Source organism: Falco naumanni, chromosome 10 (genome assembly GCF_017639655.2).
Source record: "Falco naumanni isolate bFalNau1 chromosome 10, bFalNau1.pat, whole genome shotgun sequence".
NCBI classification, from domain to species: domain Eukaryota; kingdom Metazoa; phylum Chordata; class Aves; order Falconiformes; family Falconidae; genus Falco; species Falco naumanni.
Genome location: NC_054063.1, coordinates 19,196,521 through 19,219,026, shown reverse-complemented (window position 1 = coordinate 19,219,026; position 22,506 = coordinate 19,196,521). Strand labels below are relative to the sequence as shown.

The following is a 22,506-nucleotide window of genomic DNA, read 5'->3' as shown; positions in this document are numbered from 1 at the left end:
CCTATTTTTTTTCCTCTGATGTTCTCCAAGCATGTAGCTCTCTGTATTGGAAAGACCATAAATTGTGGGATTTAACTGCCCAGTTTTGAGGTTTAGAGTGGTTAAGATTACATCCGATTTTAATCTCTCTCACTAGCAGGAAAAAGACCATGATATTTTTTAAAATAAATATGGGAAATGGCTGGGGTGAATTTATGTTGCATAAAGGCATAATGTTTCTTATAGGAAATGCAGCGTTGTTGTCTGACACATTTACGTTCCAGACATCTCAGTTTAGGGGGGCTGAAACCAACCCAACCTATGGGTAATGTCACTGCCATATGTCAGATTTCAGTGTATATTGTGTTTTCATGGCTTTATCTATATATATTTTATTTGCAACTCCTCCTTTCCATTTCTACCTCCTTTATAAGAGGGACTATAATTATTATAGGCCAAAATTATAATTAGTATTATTCAGTTATAATTAAAATTAAAACTGTAATTATAATAGGCCAAAAACAGCCTTATATGCAGCAATACACAACACAGCTCCATAGTTGATAGTAGGGAAGTGAAGAATTTAGTGATAAACATTTCAAAGGTTTATACCTAGTCACCTGATAACTATTTGTGTATCTGCTTTCTATAAATTGTTTTGCCGCCTTCATCATTCTTTTCTAAGAAGCGAAAGAAGTTTCTTTTGTAAATAACTGGAATGCATATTTTTATTTATCTTTTCAAGAGAGAGGGATGCTTTGAGTTGTACCTAGAAGACTGGTAACAAAGCGGGAACAAACATGAAGCAGTGGGGAAAGTGTTGACACAGAAACTCCCCAAACAGAATTATAGCATCACAGAATCACTGAGGTTGCAAAAAACCTCTGAGGTCATCAAGACCAACCGTTAACCCAGGGCTGCCAAGTCCATCACTAAGCCATGTCCCCAAACACCGCATCTATGTGTTTTTTGAACACCCCCAGGGATGGTGACCCCACCACCCCCCGGGCAGCCTGTCTCAGTGCCTGACCACCCTCCCAGTGAAGACATTTTCCCTGACCCCCAACCTGAACCTCCCCTGGCACCACCTGAGGCCGTTCCCCCTTGTCCTGTCGCTGTTCCCTGGGAACAGAGACCGACCCCTCCTGCCCACAGCCCCTGCCAGGCAGCTGTAGGGAGCCATCAGGTCCCCCCTGAGCCCCCTCCTCTCCGGGCTGAACCCCTCCCCCAGCCTTGTGCCGCTTCCCATGGGCAGGCAGGTGCTCATCCATCCCCAGGACAGCCCCAGCATGCGTGATGGGGACATGGGAAGACAAACACCATCACTCCCAATGTCCCCCCCTTCCTTCTTCTCCCCCCGGTTTCTATACTGGGCATGACATTCTGTGGTATGGAATGTCCTTTTGGCCAGTTCAGGCCAGCTGCCCTGGCTGTGTCCTCTCCTGGTTTCCCGCGCCCCTCCAGCCCTCTCGCTGGCAGGGCCTGAGGAGCTGCAAAGTCCTTGGCTTGGTATGAACATTGTCTAGCAACCAGAACCATCAGTGTCCTATCAACTTTGTTCTCATACCAAATCCAAACCACAGCATTGCACCAGCTGCTAAGAAGAAAATTAACTCTGAAACCGAGACAGTGCTGCAGCGTTTCTGCCAGAGCCATCCCTTTGGCCAACTGAATCACACTGGTGGAGTTTGCAGACTGGAAGAGAAGCTGGGACACCTGTAGCTCACGTGTAGGTCCATGTGTCATGCTGACATGGAGCAAGGCGAGCCCAAACCCATCCCATGTGCCCACCTCTCAGCCAGTCCTCTAGGTTCCACAGCAATACTGATGGAGAACTCATCTGTTCATGTGACCGTGCGTGGGTCTCCTTTGGACACGGCAGCTCCTCCTCTGAGCTACACTGTCTGTTGATCCATCTAACTCCACCTGAGATATCATAGGATTTCTGCACATAGGTGTGGCAGATATGGCACAAGATGTAGGAAGACTTGTGTCCTTCAGGGAGCAGGAGAGATGTATGGTGGGTCTCAGATACTCCTGGATACCCATGGCTGAATGGCTGAACCATCACCTTCGTTTCTACTGACTGCAGCAGGTCTAGGCAGCTTGCTCATGTATCTGTGCTTCATGTTGTGGACAACTGACAGATTAATAAATCCCAGCTATGGATCAGACATGATCCATAGACAAGCTGCTGTTTATATGGTGACTCTATCCATGCTGTCAGGTTAATCTGAAAGCATGGGCTTCTGTTATTTAAAGGGAAAAATTAGCTGTACTGAAAGAAAGAGTGTGAACTGTAAACTCCTGAAAACATTGCAGACACTGAAAGAAGCTGGTGTCTATTGAGTGTGTTGAACAGAGATAAATTACACTGATGCTACCATAAATACGCTCTCAATTTTCTGCTAGCCAAAACCAAACACAATTTGCAGAAAGAACTGGATTAGCAGCATCTTTTTTTCCAAACAGGCTGTGATGATATGGTTTTGGTCTTGCAATAGAGGTGGAGCAACAGAACGACCTGGCAAAAGGGAGGAAAAAATGGGCAGGTGAGATATTCCTGGGACTATCTAGAGCACAGTGAAAAGGTTTAATGGACTGTCTATCAATCAGGTCCTGTATAGACATCCCGGTTCTTAACCATCAGTAGCCTGGAAGCCTTTCAGGCTTGTTCATTGCCTGGAGGCTTGGATCAGCCTTCATCTCCGGTAATCCCAGCCATCTGCTCCAGGCATCCATCCAAAGCTAATTATGACAGCCTAAACTGCTTGCAATAGGTGTTTAAGATACTTGGAGTAAATTGCCCTGTGGCTGCACCTTCTCACCTCCCCCTCGATTTTCAGAGGGGCTTGTTGCAGAATAACTTGTGCTCATTTGGATCTCCACCTTTTCTGTCTCTGGAGGCTGCCAAGTGTTGGAACAGTGATTGGTACTTGTGACAGGGTTGTAGCACAGGATTTTACGCCCCCCACACACACACATAGCGGAGCCTTTTTTAGCAGTTCAGACTGTTGTGACTCCTGGATTCTCATTAAGGAGCCAGCGTACAATCGAGTTTCATTCCTCTGAGGGATGGGAACCGCAGCCCAAGCCACAGCAAACACTTGCTCCCTGAGGAAGGCTGCCCCTTGCCCACAAAGACCTGCCGAGACACAGATAAAAGCCATGCGTTGCTGCAAGCGAAGGACTTCATCAGGTGAAAATATGCAGGAGGCTCCCAGACGCTCAGGAGAGACGTTCTTGTTTACCGGGAAGCTGGGAGGATGGCTTCAGGGGTCCGCCCCCCCAGTGACTGTGCAGGCGTCCCGAGCCTGTAGTGTCACCCCACCTGGAGGAGACCTTGCAGCTTGTAAGAGGAGGTGACCCCATCCGATAGGGGGGTGTGACCATTCCCCGAAAGGTCCAGGTGAGTCCTGCTGGTGCCACCCTGCCCTGGTGTGTGTCACCTGTGGGGAGGCTGCTCTGCTTTACCGGGTAAAGGTGTGCTCCTCTGGGTTAGTTGAAGGTGAAATATTTCTGCTGGGATGCACTTGGGATGCACTCCAGCATTTCGAAGTCATAAGATCAGAAATTATGCTGCTTGTGGTATGTTTAAGGAGGCTGGGGGAGGAAGAGGGGAGAACCTCTCAAGGAAAGTTTAACTCACCCACTGGCCCTGAAATAAAGTGATGTTCGCTTTAAAAATTAAGGAGTGTTTCTTTATAGAAACATTCTGCTCATGGAGAACGGTTCTTCAGTGAGTCTTCTGATCCTGGTGCTCATCTGGTAGGGTAAGACTTGATTCTCATCCTCAATTCTGTAAAGAATGAATTGTTTTATGCTGAACCTCCACATTATCAGGGTCAGGAACCTGTATTTCACATTTTCATTCTTGTGAGCAGCTTACCCGGTTGTCTGAAGGGAGAACCAGCAGCTGCTGGGGTTTTGCCTGATGAAAATGAGGTAAAAGCAAACCCCGCATGTGCCCTAACCCCCAGGGTGCCATGCTGTGCCGGGCAGGCTCCCTCTGAGAAGGTTTTCCTCCTTAGATGGCATCTTGAAACAGGGAATTCTCAGCCTGGTGCTCTTTCCCCCCCTTGGCCCTTCCCCTCTGCCCGTGCTCTCAGCAACACCTTGTTTTCGCCTGGAAATGAAGTGCACTTTGCAGACAGATGCTGGGGAGCGCACCAGTTGTGACTCCATATTCCAGGACGGAATCGTGGAACCCACTTTTGTCCAGGCTTAGTCCATACGTTACAGCCGGTTCATATACATAAACACTCACAGCTCTCTCCTGGCACTTAAATCGCCTCCCTAAATCCATCTCAGTCCCTTCCATCTCCCAGCCCACCTCTGGAAAGACAAGGCACGGTTAAAGTCACCAGCAGGCGGTGGTGGCTCAGGTGCCCATGTAAATGCTTCATACAGGTGACCCCAACGCCAGGGCCAGTGCCTGTGCTCTGAGTGCCGCGGGGAAATACTTCTTATGGTGTTTAGTCTCTTCATTGTATATTCTCTAAACTGTACCAAGGAAATGTTTGATGCTTACCCCGGTTCAAAATAGCACTTTTGGACCCCAGTTTTGCTCGTGGTCTCCGTGGCTTCATCTCCCCAGGGTTTCTGAGGCTGCAGTACTAAACTCCTCCTGTCCTGAAGGAGTTTTAGGATCATGCAACACCCCCTGCCTCTCTCCCTCCCTACTCAACAAATTAGACGGGCGGTTTTCCCCTTCACCTCAATGTCCTTTCCAAAACCAAAAAAGGAAAGCTGCAGTATTTTTTTATTACAATTATATTATTATATTGTATAAATTATAATATTACAATTATAGCCAGAAGACAGTGCCAAAATCAGAGCTGTCCTGTTCTGGGTGCCTTATCACGATCGGTTTGAAATGGGGAGGAAGGGAAACAAATGTGGAAAAAGCACTTAATCCCGGAGGTCGAGGGCAGAGCTGGGGATTTGGTCTGTGTCACCTGCATCCCCAACTGCTGCTATATCTGTTGACCTCAACAAACTGCAGGTACTAAAACAGGATTCTGCAGTAGAGATAAACCTGCCCAAAGGTCTGCCCACGGTGAGAAAGTGAGAGACCCTCCGCAGCGACTCTCTGCAGGGCGGGGAAGGTGTTTGGGAAAGCCGGGATGCTCTCCCTCCAGAAAGGACCTCCTCTTCCCTTGGACTGTGAAGGAGGACGAGCTCAGAGCAGATGGCTACAGTGCAGTCCATCCCACTCTAGCACCCTAGGAAGGCATGGTCTGGGCACCTTGGCTCTACAGGGTGTCAGTTATCAAGTTATCAGTTTCGGTTCCAATAAATAAAGGCATGGTTTGCACTGTCCTGCATTTCCAGGCTCTCTCCTTCCTCAGCAGACACGAAGCCCTGAATGGCCCAGCAGAATCACACCTCAGTGGCAGAGTTTGTTCTTGAGGGCCTGAGTGACCGAGCGGAGATGAAGGCAGCCCTCTTTGTGCTGTTGCTGCTCATTTACACCATCACCCTTTTGGGCAACACAGGGATAATCATCGTCATCCAAGGTCACCCACAGCTCCATACATCCATGTACTTCTTCCTTGGCAGCCTCTCCGTTGTTGACATCTGCTTCTCCTCTGTGATTGCCCCCAGGACCTTGGTGAACTTCCTAGTGGAGAGGAAGACCATTTCCTTTGTCGGCTGCATGAGCCAAGCCTTCTTCTACATTGTCTTTGTGACAGCTGAGTGTTTCCTGCTGGCTGCCATGGCATACGACCGGTACGTCGCCATCTGCAACCCCCTGCTCTATTCTGCTGTTATGACTCCGGGGCTTTGCATGTGGCTGGTGGTGGGGTCCTACATCGGGGGTGTCCTGAACGCCATCATACAGATGACCTTCATCATCAGGCTGCCCTTCTGCAGGTCCAACGTCATCAACCACTTCTTCTGCGATGTTCCTCCCCTCCTGGCTCTGTCCTGTGCCAGCACTTACATCAATGAGATCATCCTCTTCTCCTTGGCTGGCGTCATTGAGCTCAGCACCATCTCCATCATTCTGGTCTCCTACATCTTCATCTCCTTCGCCATCCTGAGGATCCGTTCAGCTGAAGGCAGGCAAAAAGCCCTCTCCACCTGTGTGTCCCACCTGACAGTGGTGACCATGTTGTATGGGACGACCATCTTCATGTATCTGCGCCCCAGCTCTAGTTACTCCCTGAACACTGACAAAGTGGTCTCCGTCTTCTACACGGTGGTGATCCCCATGCTGAACCCCCTCATCTACAGCCTGAGGAACAAGGAGGTGAAGGATGCTCTAAGGAGAACAGCAGAAAGGATCACAGTCAGGCTCTGAACCTCGTCCTGAAAACCTGACACAGGAATGTGGGTAACATGGGGATTTCTCCCAGAGGCTGTGGAGCTTCCGCCCACAGAGATATTCAAAAGTTGCCTGGATGAGGCCATGAGCAGCCTGATGTGGCTGTGAAGTCAACCCTGCTTTGAGCAGGACATGGAATAATTTTTGATCAGAAAGGACATTTAGGTCTCTGGTCCTATGAACAATATATATGTGAGTGTGTGTGTATATATAAAAATACTATATTCAATGTATATTATGCTATTTATTTATATATAATGCAGTATATTCTTGTGTTAAATGTGTATGCCAACACACATATGTCACTGATTTTTCTTGTTGCTCCCCAGCCCCAATTTATCTGGGGCCTCAATCATTTTTAGGCTGGGCTGGGGAGGCGGCTCCTGTGAAAAACTCCTTCTAGGAAGGATGGGAACACAGGAGCTAAATGGATAAACTCTGAAGTTTTAATGCACTTATGGCGATGGGATATTGTGCATAAGCCAAATGAACAAATTATAAACTCTTAAACAGGTCTCTGTTGGAAACCAGGCTGCTGAGTTGAACTGCAGGGTTAAACTGATCTCTGTCACTTCTTTTTAGGCACCTATACACCTTTCATTCTTTCCTTCACAATTTCTGTCTTTCAAGGCCTTGAAACAAAGCTCTAATTAGTTTTCTAATTTATGCCCAAAGTGGTTTGTTAAAACCAAAGACAATAATATTGTCAGTAGCGTTTGCATCCAGAGATTTCCACTTTGGCAAGAGGCAGCAGGGAAAAGGAATTAAAAAGGAAGAAAAGAACTCCCAAACACCGTGAAACAAACAAAAAAATAATAAATGAGGGTAATAATAATAAAAAAAAGGTCTTGATTTCTTATGCAAGAACTAATTCCTGCCAGAAATGGCAGCTCCCCCTTTTCATCATCTTGTGAGTAGGAACCTGTGGTTGCTGTGAGAATGCAATGCTGCCAGAGGGAACGGTAACCACAGCCCTCTCCCCCGCAAAAAAACCCTTTTCTATTTCTTTAGCAGTTTGTCACTCAAAGGTATGAGCTGTCCCTGATCAAATCATCTTAACAAGCTCCTCTGGGAGGGGAGTTGGATGATCGTCTGGGACGGAGAAGGCTTGGCTGGGTCAGGAGTGGGGATTTTCCACCTCTGGTCACTTGATGTGAGCTGTATTGTCAACAGGGGGAAAATACCCCCCCCGCACACTGAAAAATAACCCCCACAGCGATGTAACCCTGCACAGCACATGGAGCTTTTATTTTATTATGTTATGTTATGGTTTTCGTGTTATGCTAGGTTTGTTATGTTATGTTTGTTATGTTATGTTATGTTTGTTATGTTATGTTATGTTTATTATGTTATGTTATGTTTGTTATGTTAGGTTAGGTTTGTTATGTTATTTTTTGATACGAAAGTGACCAGCCTGAAGCTGACTCTTACTGTGGCTGGCAAGCTGTGACAGCGTACAAATATACCTGCTCTTTAGATGTCCCTCTCCTTCTCAAAAGTTGCCTTTCTTCTGCTTCTGAATAAAATCCATTCCTGTTTATACATGGATGATTTATTTTTGTTCCTGCTCTCTACCCTTGTGCTCTGTTGTCAGCCCCAAGGGATGCAGAAGTAACTGTCCCTTCCAGATACTAAAGGAGTGCTGGAAGGGGAAAATGCTAAGGAAGTGGCTAGAAAAATACCGATCAGGATTTCTGATACATTGTCACCATCTATTGGACATTGTTGGAAATAGCCGCTCCTTTTTATTTTAGATAAAACCTTTTCCTCCTGTGCCAGCAAGCCTTGGGTAGTGAACGGTGGGAACTGAGCAATAGCACCTAAATACCACAAGCCCATGGTGCTGCCTCTGCGATGGCTGATCCCATCCACGTCGCTGATTTTCTCAGCATCAGCTCTTGAGCCTGTTAAAAATGAACAGGCACTGTCAGATATTTGAACAAGCCGCCCTTACCAAGCTCCCCTTGCATTTAGAAATGATACTTTAAACTGCAATTTAATTTTTCCCCCCCTAATGCAATTTTTGGGCGAGGTTTCAGGTTGTAGGAAATTTAGATTATCGAATACTATTTTTCTCTTAAACCATCTGGGCCAACTCTACCCAACTTGAAATGGTAATTCCTGTTTTTTTAGATTACCACCTCCTACAGCAACTGTTTCCTATAGATCTACAGATCCCTCTCAGAAAGGGTTCCTGCAGCACATCTTTCTTCCTAACAAACCCATCCTAGATTTTACGATAAAGGCAAATGAAAATACATAGAGAGATCTGAATTTTTATCCCACGTAGGTGAAGGATTTCATTTGTTGTTGTTGACTTATGTAAACTGCATCCATCGCTACCTAAACGGTCCCAGGTGGGCAGCTGCCCTCAGTGCCCTCAGGTGCTGCATTAGATGGATGCTGCTGCCTATATAATCACCCTGCTCCTGGGCCACTCTGGGTGAGTTTGTCCCGGTGGCCTTCTCAGGGAAGAAGCCCACCCTTTGCTATAGAGCACTGAGTGCTAGGTGGATAAAACCAGGAATGTTCCTTACTAGCTGGGGTTTTTTTGAGCAGATGAAGCCGTGACTTTGGTCCTTTCATGGAAGGCACTGCAGCCAGTGCAGCCCCCTCGCGGCTTTCGAGGCAAAGTATCAGAGGAGTTTCTGGCTGAAAAATAAAGGCAGGTACATCAAAATGAAAAATGAATTTACTTTTTTTACTCTAAATATCAACATAAACTGAAAAAAAAAAAGGCAGTGCTGGATTTCTCATCCCGTGCAGTCTGTACCAAGCATTGAATGCTTCCAAGAAGAGCTGCTCCGTGGGGAAAGAGTAAGAGGTTTTCAAGTACAGCTATCGCACATGGCACACAGATATTACAAAGACTACCTTCTGGAATTTTTTTAGGATGTGTGAAACTATGAAAGGCAACATTTTTGAGCAGGTATTGTTCAAACAACACCTTATGCTGTCATTAATTTTAAAACCCAATTGGCTGTATATTGACCGGGCAGTGGAGGCTCTTGGGGTCGCTCTGGGCTTGGCTGGCACTGACCCTCACTTGATCTGGCAGGTCCGTCGAGGTGAAGATGTCATTCCCCGACGTGTTTCACCCTGGGCTCTGTGAATGCTGTGAAGAGCAAAGCTGTGGAAGCGTGGGTGGATGTTGCATGGGAGAAGACACGGCTTCCCAGCCAGGCTGGGGCACGGCTGTGAGGGTTCAGCCGGCCCCGAGAGCAAAGCAGAAGAAATCCCACTTTGTCCCACCGCTCCCACAGGATTCCCAGGACCCAGGGCAGCCTGTCCTCACCGGCTCTGTCTCAGGCTGGCAGAAACCATCACCCTGAGAAAGCAGAGGGATGCTGGAGGCGTGAGCACAGGCTGCTTTTACTTCACATTTTAAACCATCCCATTAACCAAGTTTTTCTGCAGTCACTAGTCTGGGCTGTAAGACCCTCAAACCCCCAGCTACCCAAATGGTATGTTTTAGCTCTATAGCTTTGGCACCTTCCCCTTGTTCCTGTACTGAGATTTTGAGGATAACGTCCCCCACAAGAGTGGGCTGTCTGGACTGGACCAGGAGGATGCACTGTGAGGCTCTGGCTGGTGCAGGGTGTAAGCAGCAGCCAGTCTTTCTCTTATCCATACCGTGAGTTAAATCTTAGAAAACACTAAGGAAAGGCTGCTCAGTGAGTCCCAGGGCAGCTTGTTGGAAGGTCTTGTACTGGCTTGCCCAAGAGATGCAAGTTCCTACCCAATTCAGGTAGGAAAGCAAGTACCACAAATGGAGATCCTTTCCCTGGGAGGACAAGGATAAATACTCTGTTAGCAATTCAGCAGAGCGTGGACCAGCCACCCACCTGTTCAGCGTGAGTAATACCTAATCCAAGGCAGCAAGAAATGGGTTTTAAATTTAATTTAGCTCCAGTCCAGTTAATGTCTTCAAGCTGCAGGGAGATGTGACTCCTGGCAGGCAGCTGTCGTGCGTGGCACAACCCGCAGCCTCAAAAACTTCTTGGGTTTGATAGCTACATCTTGGATGGCTTCACACAAAGTGTTTTGTTTGTTGGGTAAAGAAAAATTGAAGATGAGCCTTAGTTAATTGTGACATTCAGGTCAATTCTCCACCGGCAGCAGAAGTCTGCACCTAGGCAGGACGCTGCCTGAGGGGGAGGATTCAGCCCCAGCCCCAAACAGCTCGATTGTCATTATTGGCAACGCATCTTCCAGCACCACGCAGCTTCGCCTCCAGCATCAACACAAGGAGCAGTGAAAAGCAGCTCGAAACCCCCATTAATAACACCAGGAGACCAGAAGCGTTGCTCACAGGACGGCTGAAATGAGATGTCTGGATCTGGAGACGAACCTCGCCCCTTCAGCAAAGGATCATCACAGAGTTACAACCTTAAAGTTTGGGTCTGTTTGGCAGCCAGCAGGCAGCGTGTGCTCTTGCTTTGCTCTCTGGTGTAACTCTGTCAAGCAATGATTAATGTTATCCAGGAAGAATCAATGTGCGTGTGTTCTATCTGTCATAGAGTGTGAGTTTTGGGGCTGCTGATTTCTCCCTGGTGAGCGGAGAGGGACAAGCCTTAATTTATCTTTTATCTCCACGTTAGGCATCATGTCTAAAACAATGTGAGGAAAGACAAACCCTTGTGCACCACCCAGTGCAAACCATGCAAAATTAGTGCACCATCCCAGATGAGGAAAAATTATGCTAAGGTAAGTTGTGTTTTCCAGTGCTTTCACCTGGAAGAGGTGTTCCTGGGACATGGGAGAGATACCTGCTGGGACACGGGAGAGATACCTGCTCCTCATGTGCTCACAGTGGACTGGGAGCACTCAAAAGATGAGAAATAATTCCATTTTCTTGGCAGTTATTGTGGAAATAATGGACTTCCATGTGTCAAAGGCTTGACGGGAACTACGACGAAGCCCTGCAATTTATTTAGGCTTTATTCTGGTACAGTGTTGCCCTCCTTCCTCACCTTAAAATACCCACCTGCTTCCAAGCATGTCGCCGGTGGTTGTGTGTTGAGGCTGGAGGTGGAGGCTGGCCTTGGGAACTTGTGGTAAGATGAATTCTCTTTGAGAGAGGAGAACATTGACTTAAAGTGGTGTAACAGGTTGAGAGGCAGAAACTGGCCATTCTCAACATCATTGACAGACTTGGCCTATTAAGCATTTCCATCTGAAAGATGTAAAGCAGCTGAACTGCTTATATATTCAATATGGTTGAAGGTAACAATACGTTTACATCCATGTTTATTCTCCTGGGCTTCACAGACCGAGCAGACCTGCAGATGATATGCTTTGTCTTATTTCTTGCTGTCTATGTGGTCACTTTAATGGGAAATCTGGGAGTAATTATATTAATCAGAACCAATTCATGCCTGCACACCCCCATGTACTTCTTCCTAAGCCACTTGTCTCTCCTGGACATCTGCTACTCCTCTACCATCATCCCTCAAACCTTGCTGAACTTTTTGGTGGAGGAGAAGGTTATTTCTTTCATTAGGTGTGCTGCTCAGCTCTTCTCCTTTGCCACCTGTGCCACCACTGAGTGCTACGTGCTGGCTGCTATGGCTTATGATCGCTACATGGCCATCTGTAACCCCCTGCTCTACTCTGCGGTCATGTCCCAGCGCCTTTGCCTTGGGATGCTGGCTGGTGCCTACTTGGCTGGTGTGATCAGCTCCACCATACACACGGTTTCCATCTTTCATCTCCCGTTCTGCCGGTCCAAGAGGATCAACCATTTCTTCTGTGACGGCCCACCGCTGCTAGCCCTCTCCTGCTCTGACACCCATGTCAATGAGGCGATTGTTTCTGCTGTGGTGGGGTTCAATGTGCTAAGCACCACAGTCTTCATCCTAGCCTCCTACTTGTCCATCCTCTCCACTGTCTTCAGGATCTCCTCCATGGCTGATCGGCACAAAGCCTTCTCCACCTGTACCTCTCACCTGGTCTCCATCGCTCTGTACTATGGCAGCTCCCTCTTTATGTACCTGCGCCCCGGCTCCGGACGCTCCCTGGGCCATGACGAGGTGGTCTCCATGCTGTACAGCGTTGCAGTCCCCATGCTGAACCCGCTCATCTACACCCTCAGGAACACCGATGTGAAGAACGCCATGAGGAAAGCCAAAGGTAGGGTCATCTCCTCTTTGTCCACCTGTGGTTCCTGGTGGGCTGAAAGGAGAGGGTTACGCTGCTGTGGTGAGGAGGGCTTGGTATTGCACCTTCGGGAGGAAAGGTTAGGTGTTGCACCTTCAAGAAGAAGGAACTAAACACACCTGGAAGCAGGACACCTAAAACCCATGTTTCTCCCCGACCCAAGGATATGTGCTGCGCTGGGAGGGACAGGACCTTTCCTGGTGGTAACCTGAGACCTGACAGTGACCCTGTACTGAGCAGAAACTTATTTAAATGAGACTTGACGTACATATTATTTATTATTTAAATATTGGTACAAAAATAATAATCAACTTCATTTTGGGCTTCAGAGAGGAAAAGGAAGAATGTAGGTGGTGGCTTTGCCCTGCTGGCATCAAACCAGCCGGCGTCTGGTCTCTCATGTCTGATATTAATCAATGTCTTCTGGTGATGTTTCTGGGTTTAGGAGGCTGATAACTGATTTTTCCAGGACTTTTAGCTCCAGACTACAAAGTGAGGTGGTGTGAATCAATGCTGTGATGGTGTGCTGGTCATCAGAGCACTCACGGTAAATGGGGACAAGTCATACCTGAGCCTCTGCTCTGCCCTGAATTTAACTGGGCCTGTAAAGAGCTGGAGCGCTGGTGGGAGGGGGGTTTGGATCTTTTTTTCCCCTGAACAGCCAAGGTGCTGGTGGCCTGGGGTCATCTCGTGATGGAGATGGAACAAGAATGTTATTCACCCTGCAGATACACACCCTATCCCAGCAGGTATTCCTAGTGGATCCTTTTGCCTTCCCTATATTTTTAAAAAAATAATCTTTAAAATCTCTTTTTTTTGGTCCTAAAGTTGAGTAAGGATTATTCCCTATTTCTCTGCACACCCACCCACCCCCTTCTATAGCTTTTCCCACTTTACAAGCCTTGGTTCTAGCTCAGTACTGAATGGGGAAGAAAGAAGCTAAACGCCATGGGGAAATCCTTTGCCACCCATGTCCAGTGCAGCTCCAGGACTAACCATCTGGAATCTTCTGGCAAAAAAAGTTTTACATAAAAAACATCTAAAGCCACCTATATGCTTCTCCATCCTTCTTCCCCACACTTTCATAGCTTGGCATTCTCTCCCATCTGCCCCATCCTTATATTTATTTAATATAAAAACTAATGGTTTTACAGTGTCTCTTTGGGTAACTGAAGCTTTCAGGAAATACTGGCACTCAGGATTCATCAACAAACAGCTGGTAAATCTGTGTTAATTGTGTTCTATCCTCAAAGCAGCTGTGTAAAATTATGCTTTTGAGCAAACTGTTGTGTGGTCACCAGTAAAGTGTATGGAAATAAATCTGCCCGCTGGAGAGGACTCCCCACGGCCACGCTCAAAGCAGTGGTGCTCCGTTCAGTTTGTTTTCAGCATCCTTCAACGCAACACTAGCTGATCTGTCAGCTTTCCCTGTTGGCGGGAAAGGGAGAGGCTGAAACAGAGAAGTTTGTGATAGTTGGATAAATAAACAGCAAACTGTCCTGGAGCTGTCGTCCTGCAAGAGCAGGTGGTGGCCCTGGAGCCGGGGCAGGTCTGCACAGGAGAGCTGGTCCTGCAGGGGCTGGCGCAGTCGTGAGGGAGGGGGGGGTGGAAGGGGCTTTTGCTGAGCAGGTCAAAACCATTATCAGCTGGAGGAGGGTCCTGAGGGAGAACAGCTTGCACAAACACCTGAGGTAATGCTTCGTCTGGGATAAATCCTGTCTGCCAACCAGCCTGGGCGATCCTGCTCCAGAGCATCTCTCCTCCTGCTGCAGCTTCCACCCATCGGATGGGCTTCCCGAGGAGCTGCAGGCACCACGTCTGCCAACACCTTTCATTTCAACCAAGCAGGTAAAAAAGGGTTTGAGTTTTCCAGGTGGTGACCCTTGTGCTGCCTTGCCCGTGACCTGGCAACACTTGGAAGTGCAGGGGTACGAGCAGGCACGCTGCGAAGCACTCTGCTTCCACCGCACTCGGCTGCTCTCTTTTCAGCTGTTTGTGCACTTCATAGTGCAAAAAGCATGTTAGTATTGATTAACACCTGAAAAATTCACACCAATCCCTTTTTGAGGGAGCTGGGATGGGTATATAAGTTCCAAGGAGCCAATTGATTCCTTTTTTTAAAAAAAAATCATGTTACGGTAGTCACTGGTTTTTTGTTGTTTTTTTTTTTTAATTTCTGCATTTAAATGATCAATTGGCAAACCTAAACCAAAAAAAAAAAAGGGGACCTCCCCCCGCCGCCCCCCCCCCCCCCCCCCCCCCCCCCAAGAAAAACACAAAAAAGCCCAATTAATACTTCTGTTTTGCTCACATGGCTGAAGAGCAGCCAGCTCCCTGCTGTCCTGTTGGGATGAGCAGAACATTCCGGATAAAAGCTTCTGCTCTGTGAGGTCCAGCATCATGGGCTCATGTTCAGGTGGAGCTCCGTCTGTACTTGGCAAGACTGTAAATATTTTTGTTAGTTAGAATAATTTCTTTAATATTGACATGTTATTTTAATATTTAGCATGGTCTTCACCTTGAAGCTGTTTCAAGTGTGATTGTCCTCTCTGGGGCTGCAAGGTCACGTATGAGCTGGTCGCCACAGGTTGCCTCTGCAGGATGGCCCCGTGCACCACTAGGACACGGTTAGTTTGATCCTGGTGATGAAATTGCTGTCGATGGAGAGAAGTGCGTGCCTCCAGGGTACCAGTCATCCGGACAGAGCTGCAGCAACGTCTCCACTACCAAGCGACGTTGACCAAGAAGGTCTGAGGTTGGTAGCGTAAAGCAATTGCCACTAGGACTGAATTACCCTCCTGCACTCACTTCAGCCTTTTGTGGTTTTTTTAATTCAGCCTGTCCTGGGGGAGCAGATGCTGTTCCGTGGCTGGGATGTACTGCAGCAGCTGCATCTAAAGGAAGCCCATCTATGCTCTCCAAGAGCATCCATGGCATGAACCCTGTGCCCCAGCAGGGGTTATGAGGTTTCCTTCAAAAAACCACACTCCTGACCCCATCTATGGCTGATCTAGGGATGTTTCAGCTGCGCTGCAGACATCTGTAGGTAGATCTTCCACCAGATAATTCATCTGCAGAGGGGCTGAATGGGAGAGATGGGGCAATCCAAGGTGAAGCTTTAAAAAGTTTGGTGTATATATGATACATTTGAAGGCTGCTAGTTGGTCATAGAAAGCTCCCTGCCATCAAAGCAAAGCTGTGCTGAAGATGATACCATGGCTCCACCTCCCACCCAGCACACAGGGGGGTTCTTCAAAGGCAGATAAATTTAGAAATTAACCCCCTCCCCCCCCAAACCAACTATTTTAAGTGCATGGCTTTGTTTCATGATGAAAAGGCTGCACCAGAACTAATGAGGCCACAGAAGAGCACTGATCCAGTCTGGAAAGAAAAAAAGAAAAGAGAAAAAAAAAATCCCTAAAATTTCCAGAAATCAGTGGTGAGAATACACATCTTCTCTGTTTGCCACATTTTGGAATGTGCTTATTTGACTTCATTTTTTTACACTTGGATAAACATTTTGATATGTCTTAGTGTATCATTAGTACATATAAATAATGTAGAATTATTCTTTTTTAATATCTGACTGTGTAATTAGCTCCTTTACCTGTTTGACTTCAAAGCTTGGGACAAAGACAGAAATAGTTGCCTTGTATTTTTCTAAAAAAACTCCCACCACTTCCTATCACATTTGGTTTACAGATTAAATTCCAATGTTTCCACAGTATTTCTCTCCTAGGGATTTATTTCATTGATTCATTTTATTTCTATGCAAATTCACCTAACCTGTAGAAATGATGGGTGGAGAAAACTTCACCGTCTTGTCTGGCTTCATCCTCTTGGGCTTCTCTGATGCCCCAGAGCTACAAACCACCATCTTCACAATTTTCTTATGCCTGTATGTTTTAATGGTGCTGGGGAACCTGATGATGATCCTGCTCATTAACACCGACCCCCAGCTCCACACCCCCATGTATTTCTTCCTGACCCACTTATCTTTCGTAGATTTTTGCCTCTCCTCTACTGTTGTCCCAAAAGCACTGGAGACCTTCCTTCTGGGGAGAAGCCACATCTCTTTTTTGGGTTGCTTGGCCCAGGTATATTTTTTTGTAGCTTTGATGATCTGTGAGTGCTTCCTCCTGGGGGTGATGGCTTATGACCGGTACATGGCTGTGTGCAAGCCGCTGCTTTACACCACTGCCATGTCCAGGGTGCGTTGCTATGGCATGATGGTGCTGGTGTACACCATGGGCTTACTCAGCTCCCTGGCGCACACCATCCTGGCGGGGAGGCTGTCATTCTGCCGGGCCAGAAGCATCAACCACTTCTTCTGCGAGCTACCCACCCTGTTGCAGCTCTCCTGCTCAGACACCCGTGCAAACCAGATCTTGCAGGTTTTCAACGCTGGGCTTAACGCCGTGGGCTCTTCCCTGATGATCCTGGTTTCCTACACCTACATCCTCCATGCTGCCCTGCAAATCCCTTTGGTCAGGAGGAGGCTTAAAGCTTTCTCCACCTGCACCTCCCACCTGGTTGCCATCACCGTCTTCTATGTGCCGGCGGTGCTCGCCTATGTCCAGCCTCACCAGGCGAGCCGGTGGTACCAAGCGAAGCTGGCCTCAGTCTGTTACGCCACCCTGACCCCCATGCTCAACCCCTTCATCTACAGCCTGAGGAACAAGGAGGTGAAGGGGGCCCTGAGGCGCCTGTGGGTGCGAAAGCTGGTGCCCCATCTATCCAGGCTTTGAAAAGGCATTTGCAGCTCTTCGGTACTTGGGAGGTAATAAAGGAATATGCGTTATTGGCCATTATTGCGCTGCTCACACATAGGGAAATCCCATGGCAAGTACAGCGTGTGGGGAGCCAGTGTGACGGATCAGGCTCCTCAAATGACTTCGGCTTATTTTCATCGTGGCATGAGCCTACAGTAATTAATTTAAACGATTGTCAGTGCTTTCCTGGCAAAACTGAAACGGTACCATGATGTTTTGTGTCTCAACTGTGTTAAATGGAAATATTGCCCACAAGGAGGATGCTGCAATGGGAGGTAAACTATTAGTAATATTCCCATTGCCTGCTGGATAATAATTTTTCCCAAATAAGCTTGAAGAGCAGAGGATCTAGTTAAGCCAGTGATATATGCAGATCTGCAACGTGACCCAGGCTCTCTGGATTTTTCTAGGAGCAGTTTTGGATCTGCTTTTACCGAGGCTTTGCCAAGCCAGGGATCGGTGAAGTCCCTTTGTAAAGTGGGAAACAGCAGCTGTGTGTAGAAGGGCATAAGGAGGATCCTTGCAGGATCCTGCTGGCAGTGATCCTGGCAAGAGGATTATGTTTAAGCAACGTGAGTGATCTGGCAATAGGCAGCGTGGAATGTGGCCATCCCGGTGAAGGTCCAGCTGTGACCCCAGGTGACATTTGTGACCCAAAGTATAGAAGAATCGCGTGAGAGCACAAAGGCATGGCATCGGCTCAGGGGACCTGGACCCGTGCTAACGACTGGCTGGGGGTGCACGTACATACGTTGCCAGGAGTGTGTTCCAGCCAGAACCTTCTTGGGATGCCCTGCCTTTACACTTACTGATCTTTTCCTTTTTCGATGGTCCGTGGTTTGACCGAGTTATGACTCTGCTGTACGTCGTCGCGTGGCTGAGGTGGAAGATGCTCTAAAGGAAACAGTAGACAAAGGTTTTTCCGCATTTAATCAAGATACACCTTTTAAGTTTAATGAACTATACAATTTCTGCAAAGAACTTGGAGCTTGTATCATGATAAAGTGAATACATTTTATGTTCTAAAATAAGCACCTTTGTAAACTGTAGTCTTCCTGAAAGAACCGTAAGGAATAATGAATGAATGCAATGGTAACCAGTTAAAACCAGCTGTAAGGTGAAGTGAAATGCTGTAAAGCTTTTAATCAATATTTCTGATGGAATTTTCATGAACAGTACTGGCATTTGGACAATTTCCCTGAGAAACAGAGAACACGGTCTCTGTTTGGGTGGGGTGAGAGGGAGGGATGCGAGTTGTTAACGCACAGCAGAGGAGCTCCGTGCTCCCTTCTGCCCCATCCATCTCTCCTCTGTGCGGGGCGTACAGCAGAGGATGCTGGATACTCTGCTCTAGCTGTGCTTAGGGCACCGGGTGGGGGAAAAATACCAGTTCTCTTCTCCCCAGGACATCAGGAAGTGGCATCATGGTAACTGCCATGGCCAGCATCACCTGGACATCCGCCCCCACCCTCTGCCCCAGGCTTGGGGCACTATTTAAGCTCAGCCCTGGGTATCTGACTGTTTTTGGAGCTGTGCTGTAGCTGGCCCTGGGCTTGAATTTGCCCCTTGGTTTCCCCTGTGCTATTGATGGGAGCTGCTGCTGTGCTTGGGCTCTGTGGGACGGTGCCCCGTGTTGTGGCTGCCTTCAGCTCCCAGTTTGCCTTCCCTCAGGGAGCGACTTGTCCTCCCTGAGCCATGCTGCATCATGCAAACAGCCAAACAATGTGGGGCAAGACCCTCCAGTGTCCAAGCTAAGGGTAAAGCAAGCTTTTATGAAAGGTAAGTGTTCTAAAGATCTTCCCATCTGCCCCTTGGTCTGTGTCTGTACCTTTCCTGCTCAGCTGCCTGCTCTGGGTGGACTTTATTTTCCTCTGTATCAGGCGTCCACACCTGAGCAAAACCAAGTTTGAATTATTGGTATAATAATACAGTGGGTGTGCTTAGGTTGTGATTTCTATGACTATCTAAAAGAAGTCATGCTAGGGGTATTTATCTTTTGGTTTAGCTATGAAAAAAAAAGTGTTTGGGCTAAATCCGGTGCAACCATGTGCAAATTGACGTTGAGTGACAGCTGAGCCCTCTTCTTTCTGTGGGGACCTGGGATCCCAGCCCTCGTTGCTAAAGGTCTCTAACAGGTTGTAGTCAGCCACTTCTGCTTTGGAGAGCAGGAAATCCTGCAGCATCCCGCAGTGGTACCTCCTCAGCTGTGCAGCTGCCTTGGGGGAAGAGTCAGCTGGGGGGAAATATCACTGACCACAGCCCCATGATGAGAAAATGGGGGGGAAATACTTTTCTATAGCTAGTTACATTCAGTCATGCTAAACCCCTTGCCAACAGGGAGAAGCATTGCTTGCTGTTGCTTCTCTTCCTAAAACAGATGTAAGGTGCAGGTGAGGTGAAGCCCATTTCTCTCCAGTAGAGCAAACCCGTTGGAGCTGGGTGCCTGGCAGCTGCAGGAAGCAGGGTGTAGGGTGAGATCCACGCAGGGGCTGTGATGCTGTCAGGTACAGGCAGAGACGAGGCAGAGCTGGATGCGCAAGCCCCAGGGGTGGTGCTGGGAGCTTAGCAGGACACCCCAGCAGCTCGGGTGGAAGCCCCCTCCGGGTCTGGAGGCAAAGCAGTAGAGGTTTTCCAGCACAGACACGGCTGTGCTGCCTCCGGGCTGCTCAGCATCACATCATCTCCCTGATGCCACATCTCAGCACTTGCTGCTCTCATCCCCTGCCAGCTCAGTGGGCTCTGCTCCTCCTCCCTTTCCTTACTTTCCATGGCACGTTGCCCTGGAAGCAAATGAGATTTCCCCCCCGCCCTTGTCCCCTTGTAATTAGCCCAAAGTGAGCTGGGTTTTTTTGGATATACCTCCCCCAAAGCCTCCAGTTCTCCTGAACTTGCCCTGGAGGAACCCCTGCTTGAATCAGTGCAACTTCTTAAGAAGCTAAGCTGAAGAGGGGAATTCCTTATGAGTTTATTTTTACCACCTGCTATGATACTACATAATTTCACAGAAAAACCCAAAACAAACCACAAGAGAAGACAAGCAAATATTATCAGAGGCCCGTAATGACAGGATGCTTGTTAACATTGAGTCTCTGCAGAGTTTAAAGCATGGCTAAAATGTGCTGTACCTGCTTCTGTGAATAGGTGGTTCCTTATTCCTCTGGGCAGCTGACATTAGACTAGTTAAAAAGGGAAACAGTAGGAGTTTTATCGGCTGGTTTGGGTCACTTTGGTCAGCAGGCACCTCACAAAAACTTTATTTGCTGTTGCTTTTCTCAGGGCATCTTTGACTTCCTTGTTCCTCAGGCTGTAGATCAGAGGGTTGAGCATGGGGACGATCAAGGTGTAAAACACAGCAGTGACTTTCTCCATCTCCACCGAGTACTTGGAGCCTGGCTGCATGTGGCTCAGCCCTGCAGGCACGTAGAACAAGGTGATGGTCAGCAGGTGGGAGGCACAGGTGGAGAAGGCTTTGCGCCTTCCTCCAGCAGACCTAATCCTCAGGATGGAGAAAAGGATGTGTACGTAGGAGATGATGATGATGAAAAGCACAGACATGGAAATGGTTCCGTTGAAGGTTACAAGCAGAAGCTCATTGAGGTGGTTGTCAGAGCAGGTGAGTTTCAGCAGAGGGTTAGTGTCACAGAAGTAATGGTTGATGGTATTTGGTCCACAAAAAGGCAATGGCAGCAAGCAACACGTTTGGATTAGTGAGTTCAGAACCCCCCCTATGTATGACCCGGCCACCAGCTGAGTGCAGACACTCCTGGGCATCAAAGCAGTGTAGAGAAGCGGGTTGCAAACAGCGACATAGCGGTCATATGCCATCACAGCCAGCAGGAACACCTCTGTGGTCACGAACACAAGGAAAAAGAAATGCTGGGCGAAGCAGGCAGAGTAAGAAATGGTTTTCTTTTCCATCAAGAAGCCAACAAGCAGCTTTGGAGAAAAGACAGAGGAGTAGCAAAGATCAACAACAGACAGGTTGCAAAGGAAGAAGTACATGGGAGTGTGCAGCCGGGGGTTGGTCTCGATCAAGGTTATCAGCCCAAGATTGCCCATCAGAGTGACGAGATAAATCATTAAGAAGATTATGAAGAGAGGAGTCTGCAGCTTAGGCTCACTTGTTAGTCCTAGGAGGACAAACTGGGTCACTGTGGTGTGATTGCCTTGAGCCATATTGCTGTGTTCCACAGCAGCACGCCTGTTTGGGAAGGAGGAGAAGCAGTGAAATAGGAAAGAGCAGTGGCATGGCTAGCGTGTGAAGCTGCTGCCAGCCAGCACTCTTCATTCAAACTACAGAGTTTAGATACCTTTGATCCAACTTAGCTTCTCAGCAAATCCTCATGGGCAGAGCAACTCATCCAAAACCTTTCAGAAATTGCATTCTGTCCTTCCCCTCTTTAACCACGAGGTTGAATTAAAAAAATAAAAGCTTTTTCCTTTTTTTAAAAAAAAACACCAACCCAATATGGAAGGATTTGAAAATGGGAGAAGGGTGAAGAATTTGCAAGCTTGCCATCTCATTTCATTAGAACAGGAGGAAGACAAGGGAAAGGTATTTAATTTTTCCCCATGAGAAGACTAAACACAGGAGTCAGGATGATTCTGGGAGCCCTGAATCTGCTGTGCCCTCTCTGACCCGCTCCCTGGATCCCCAGCTGCCCACACCAACTCGGAAGCTGGTGGCGGAGGCTTGGGGGTACCCTCAGCTGCCTGCGGCAAACCCCAGTGCTAGAGGGCAACGACAGGCTGAGCTGCCGGTCTTTGTCGATACCCAGTTCGGTTCCAGCACGGGCAAAATATTTCCCCCAGTGTGGCAAACCACAGTGAAACAGGGGTTAAGTACACTTAATTTTTGTATCTGTTCCAGCTCGGCTCTTATTTACATGTTTTTCTCCACTCGGGGTAGGGGAGGAAGGCGTTTTCAGGCTGCTCTTCATGATTGTGAAATGAATAAGAAACAATTTGTACATAATGTGTTATATATGTAATAGAAAGCTGTTAGCTGTGTTCATGGGAATTCAGGAGGTGAGAAGGGAAAAAAGAAAATTAAATCGCTTAACAGAAGGCTCCATATAGCAGAAAGAAAACTGGTGCCTTCGTTTTCAAACCACACAACACCTTGCACACAGTATTTTTTCTTGTCAAGCCCTTCCAGTGCCAGTTAATCACACTTCCCAGCAGATGTTCGGAGTCCTTCATCAGCCTGGAAGACTGGCTTCTGGCATAAATAGTGGTAGTGGTGTTAATTAAGATCAGTGTGAT

General features: G+C 47.7%; 3 protein-coding genes across 3 annotated transcripts; 2 read left to right on the top strand and 1 right to left on the bottom strand.

The window, feature by feature from the left end:
• Positions 1-5,338: 5,338 nt before the first annotated feature.
• On the top strand, positions 5,339-6,286 carry LOC121095213 (olfactory receptor 1052-like). The gene has a single exon (XM_040609719.1). The coding sequence runs from the start codon at positions 5,348-5,350 to the stop codon at positions 6,284-6,286; it is 939 nt and encodes a 312-aa protein (XP_040465653.1). The 5' UTR covers positions 5,339-5,347.
• A 5,240-nt stretch (positions 6,287-11,526) lies between these two features.
• On the top strand, positions 11,527-17,217 carry LOC121094800. The gene is made up of 3 exons (XM_040608871.1): positions 11,527-12,525; positions 14,242-14,317; positions 16,262-17,217. Exons 1-3 carry the CDS (start codon positions 11,527-11,529, stop codon positions 17,215-17,217), a joined length of 2,031 nt encoding a protein of 676 aa, XP_040464805.1.
• A 3,084-nt stretch (positions 17,218-20,301) lies between these two features.
• LOC121095191 (olfactory receptor 1052-like) lies at positions 20,302-21,417 on the bottom strand. The gene has a single exon (XM_040609676.1). It carries the CDS (start codon positions 21,415-21,417, stop codon positions 20,446-20,448), a length of 972 nt encoding a protein of 323 aa, XP_040465610.1. The 3' UTR covers positions 20,302-20,445.
• Positions 21,418-22,506: the final 1,089 nt, after the last annotated feature.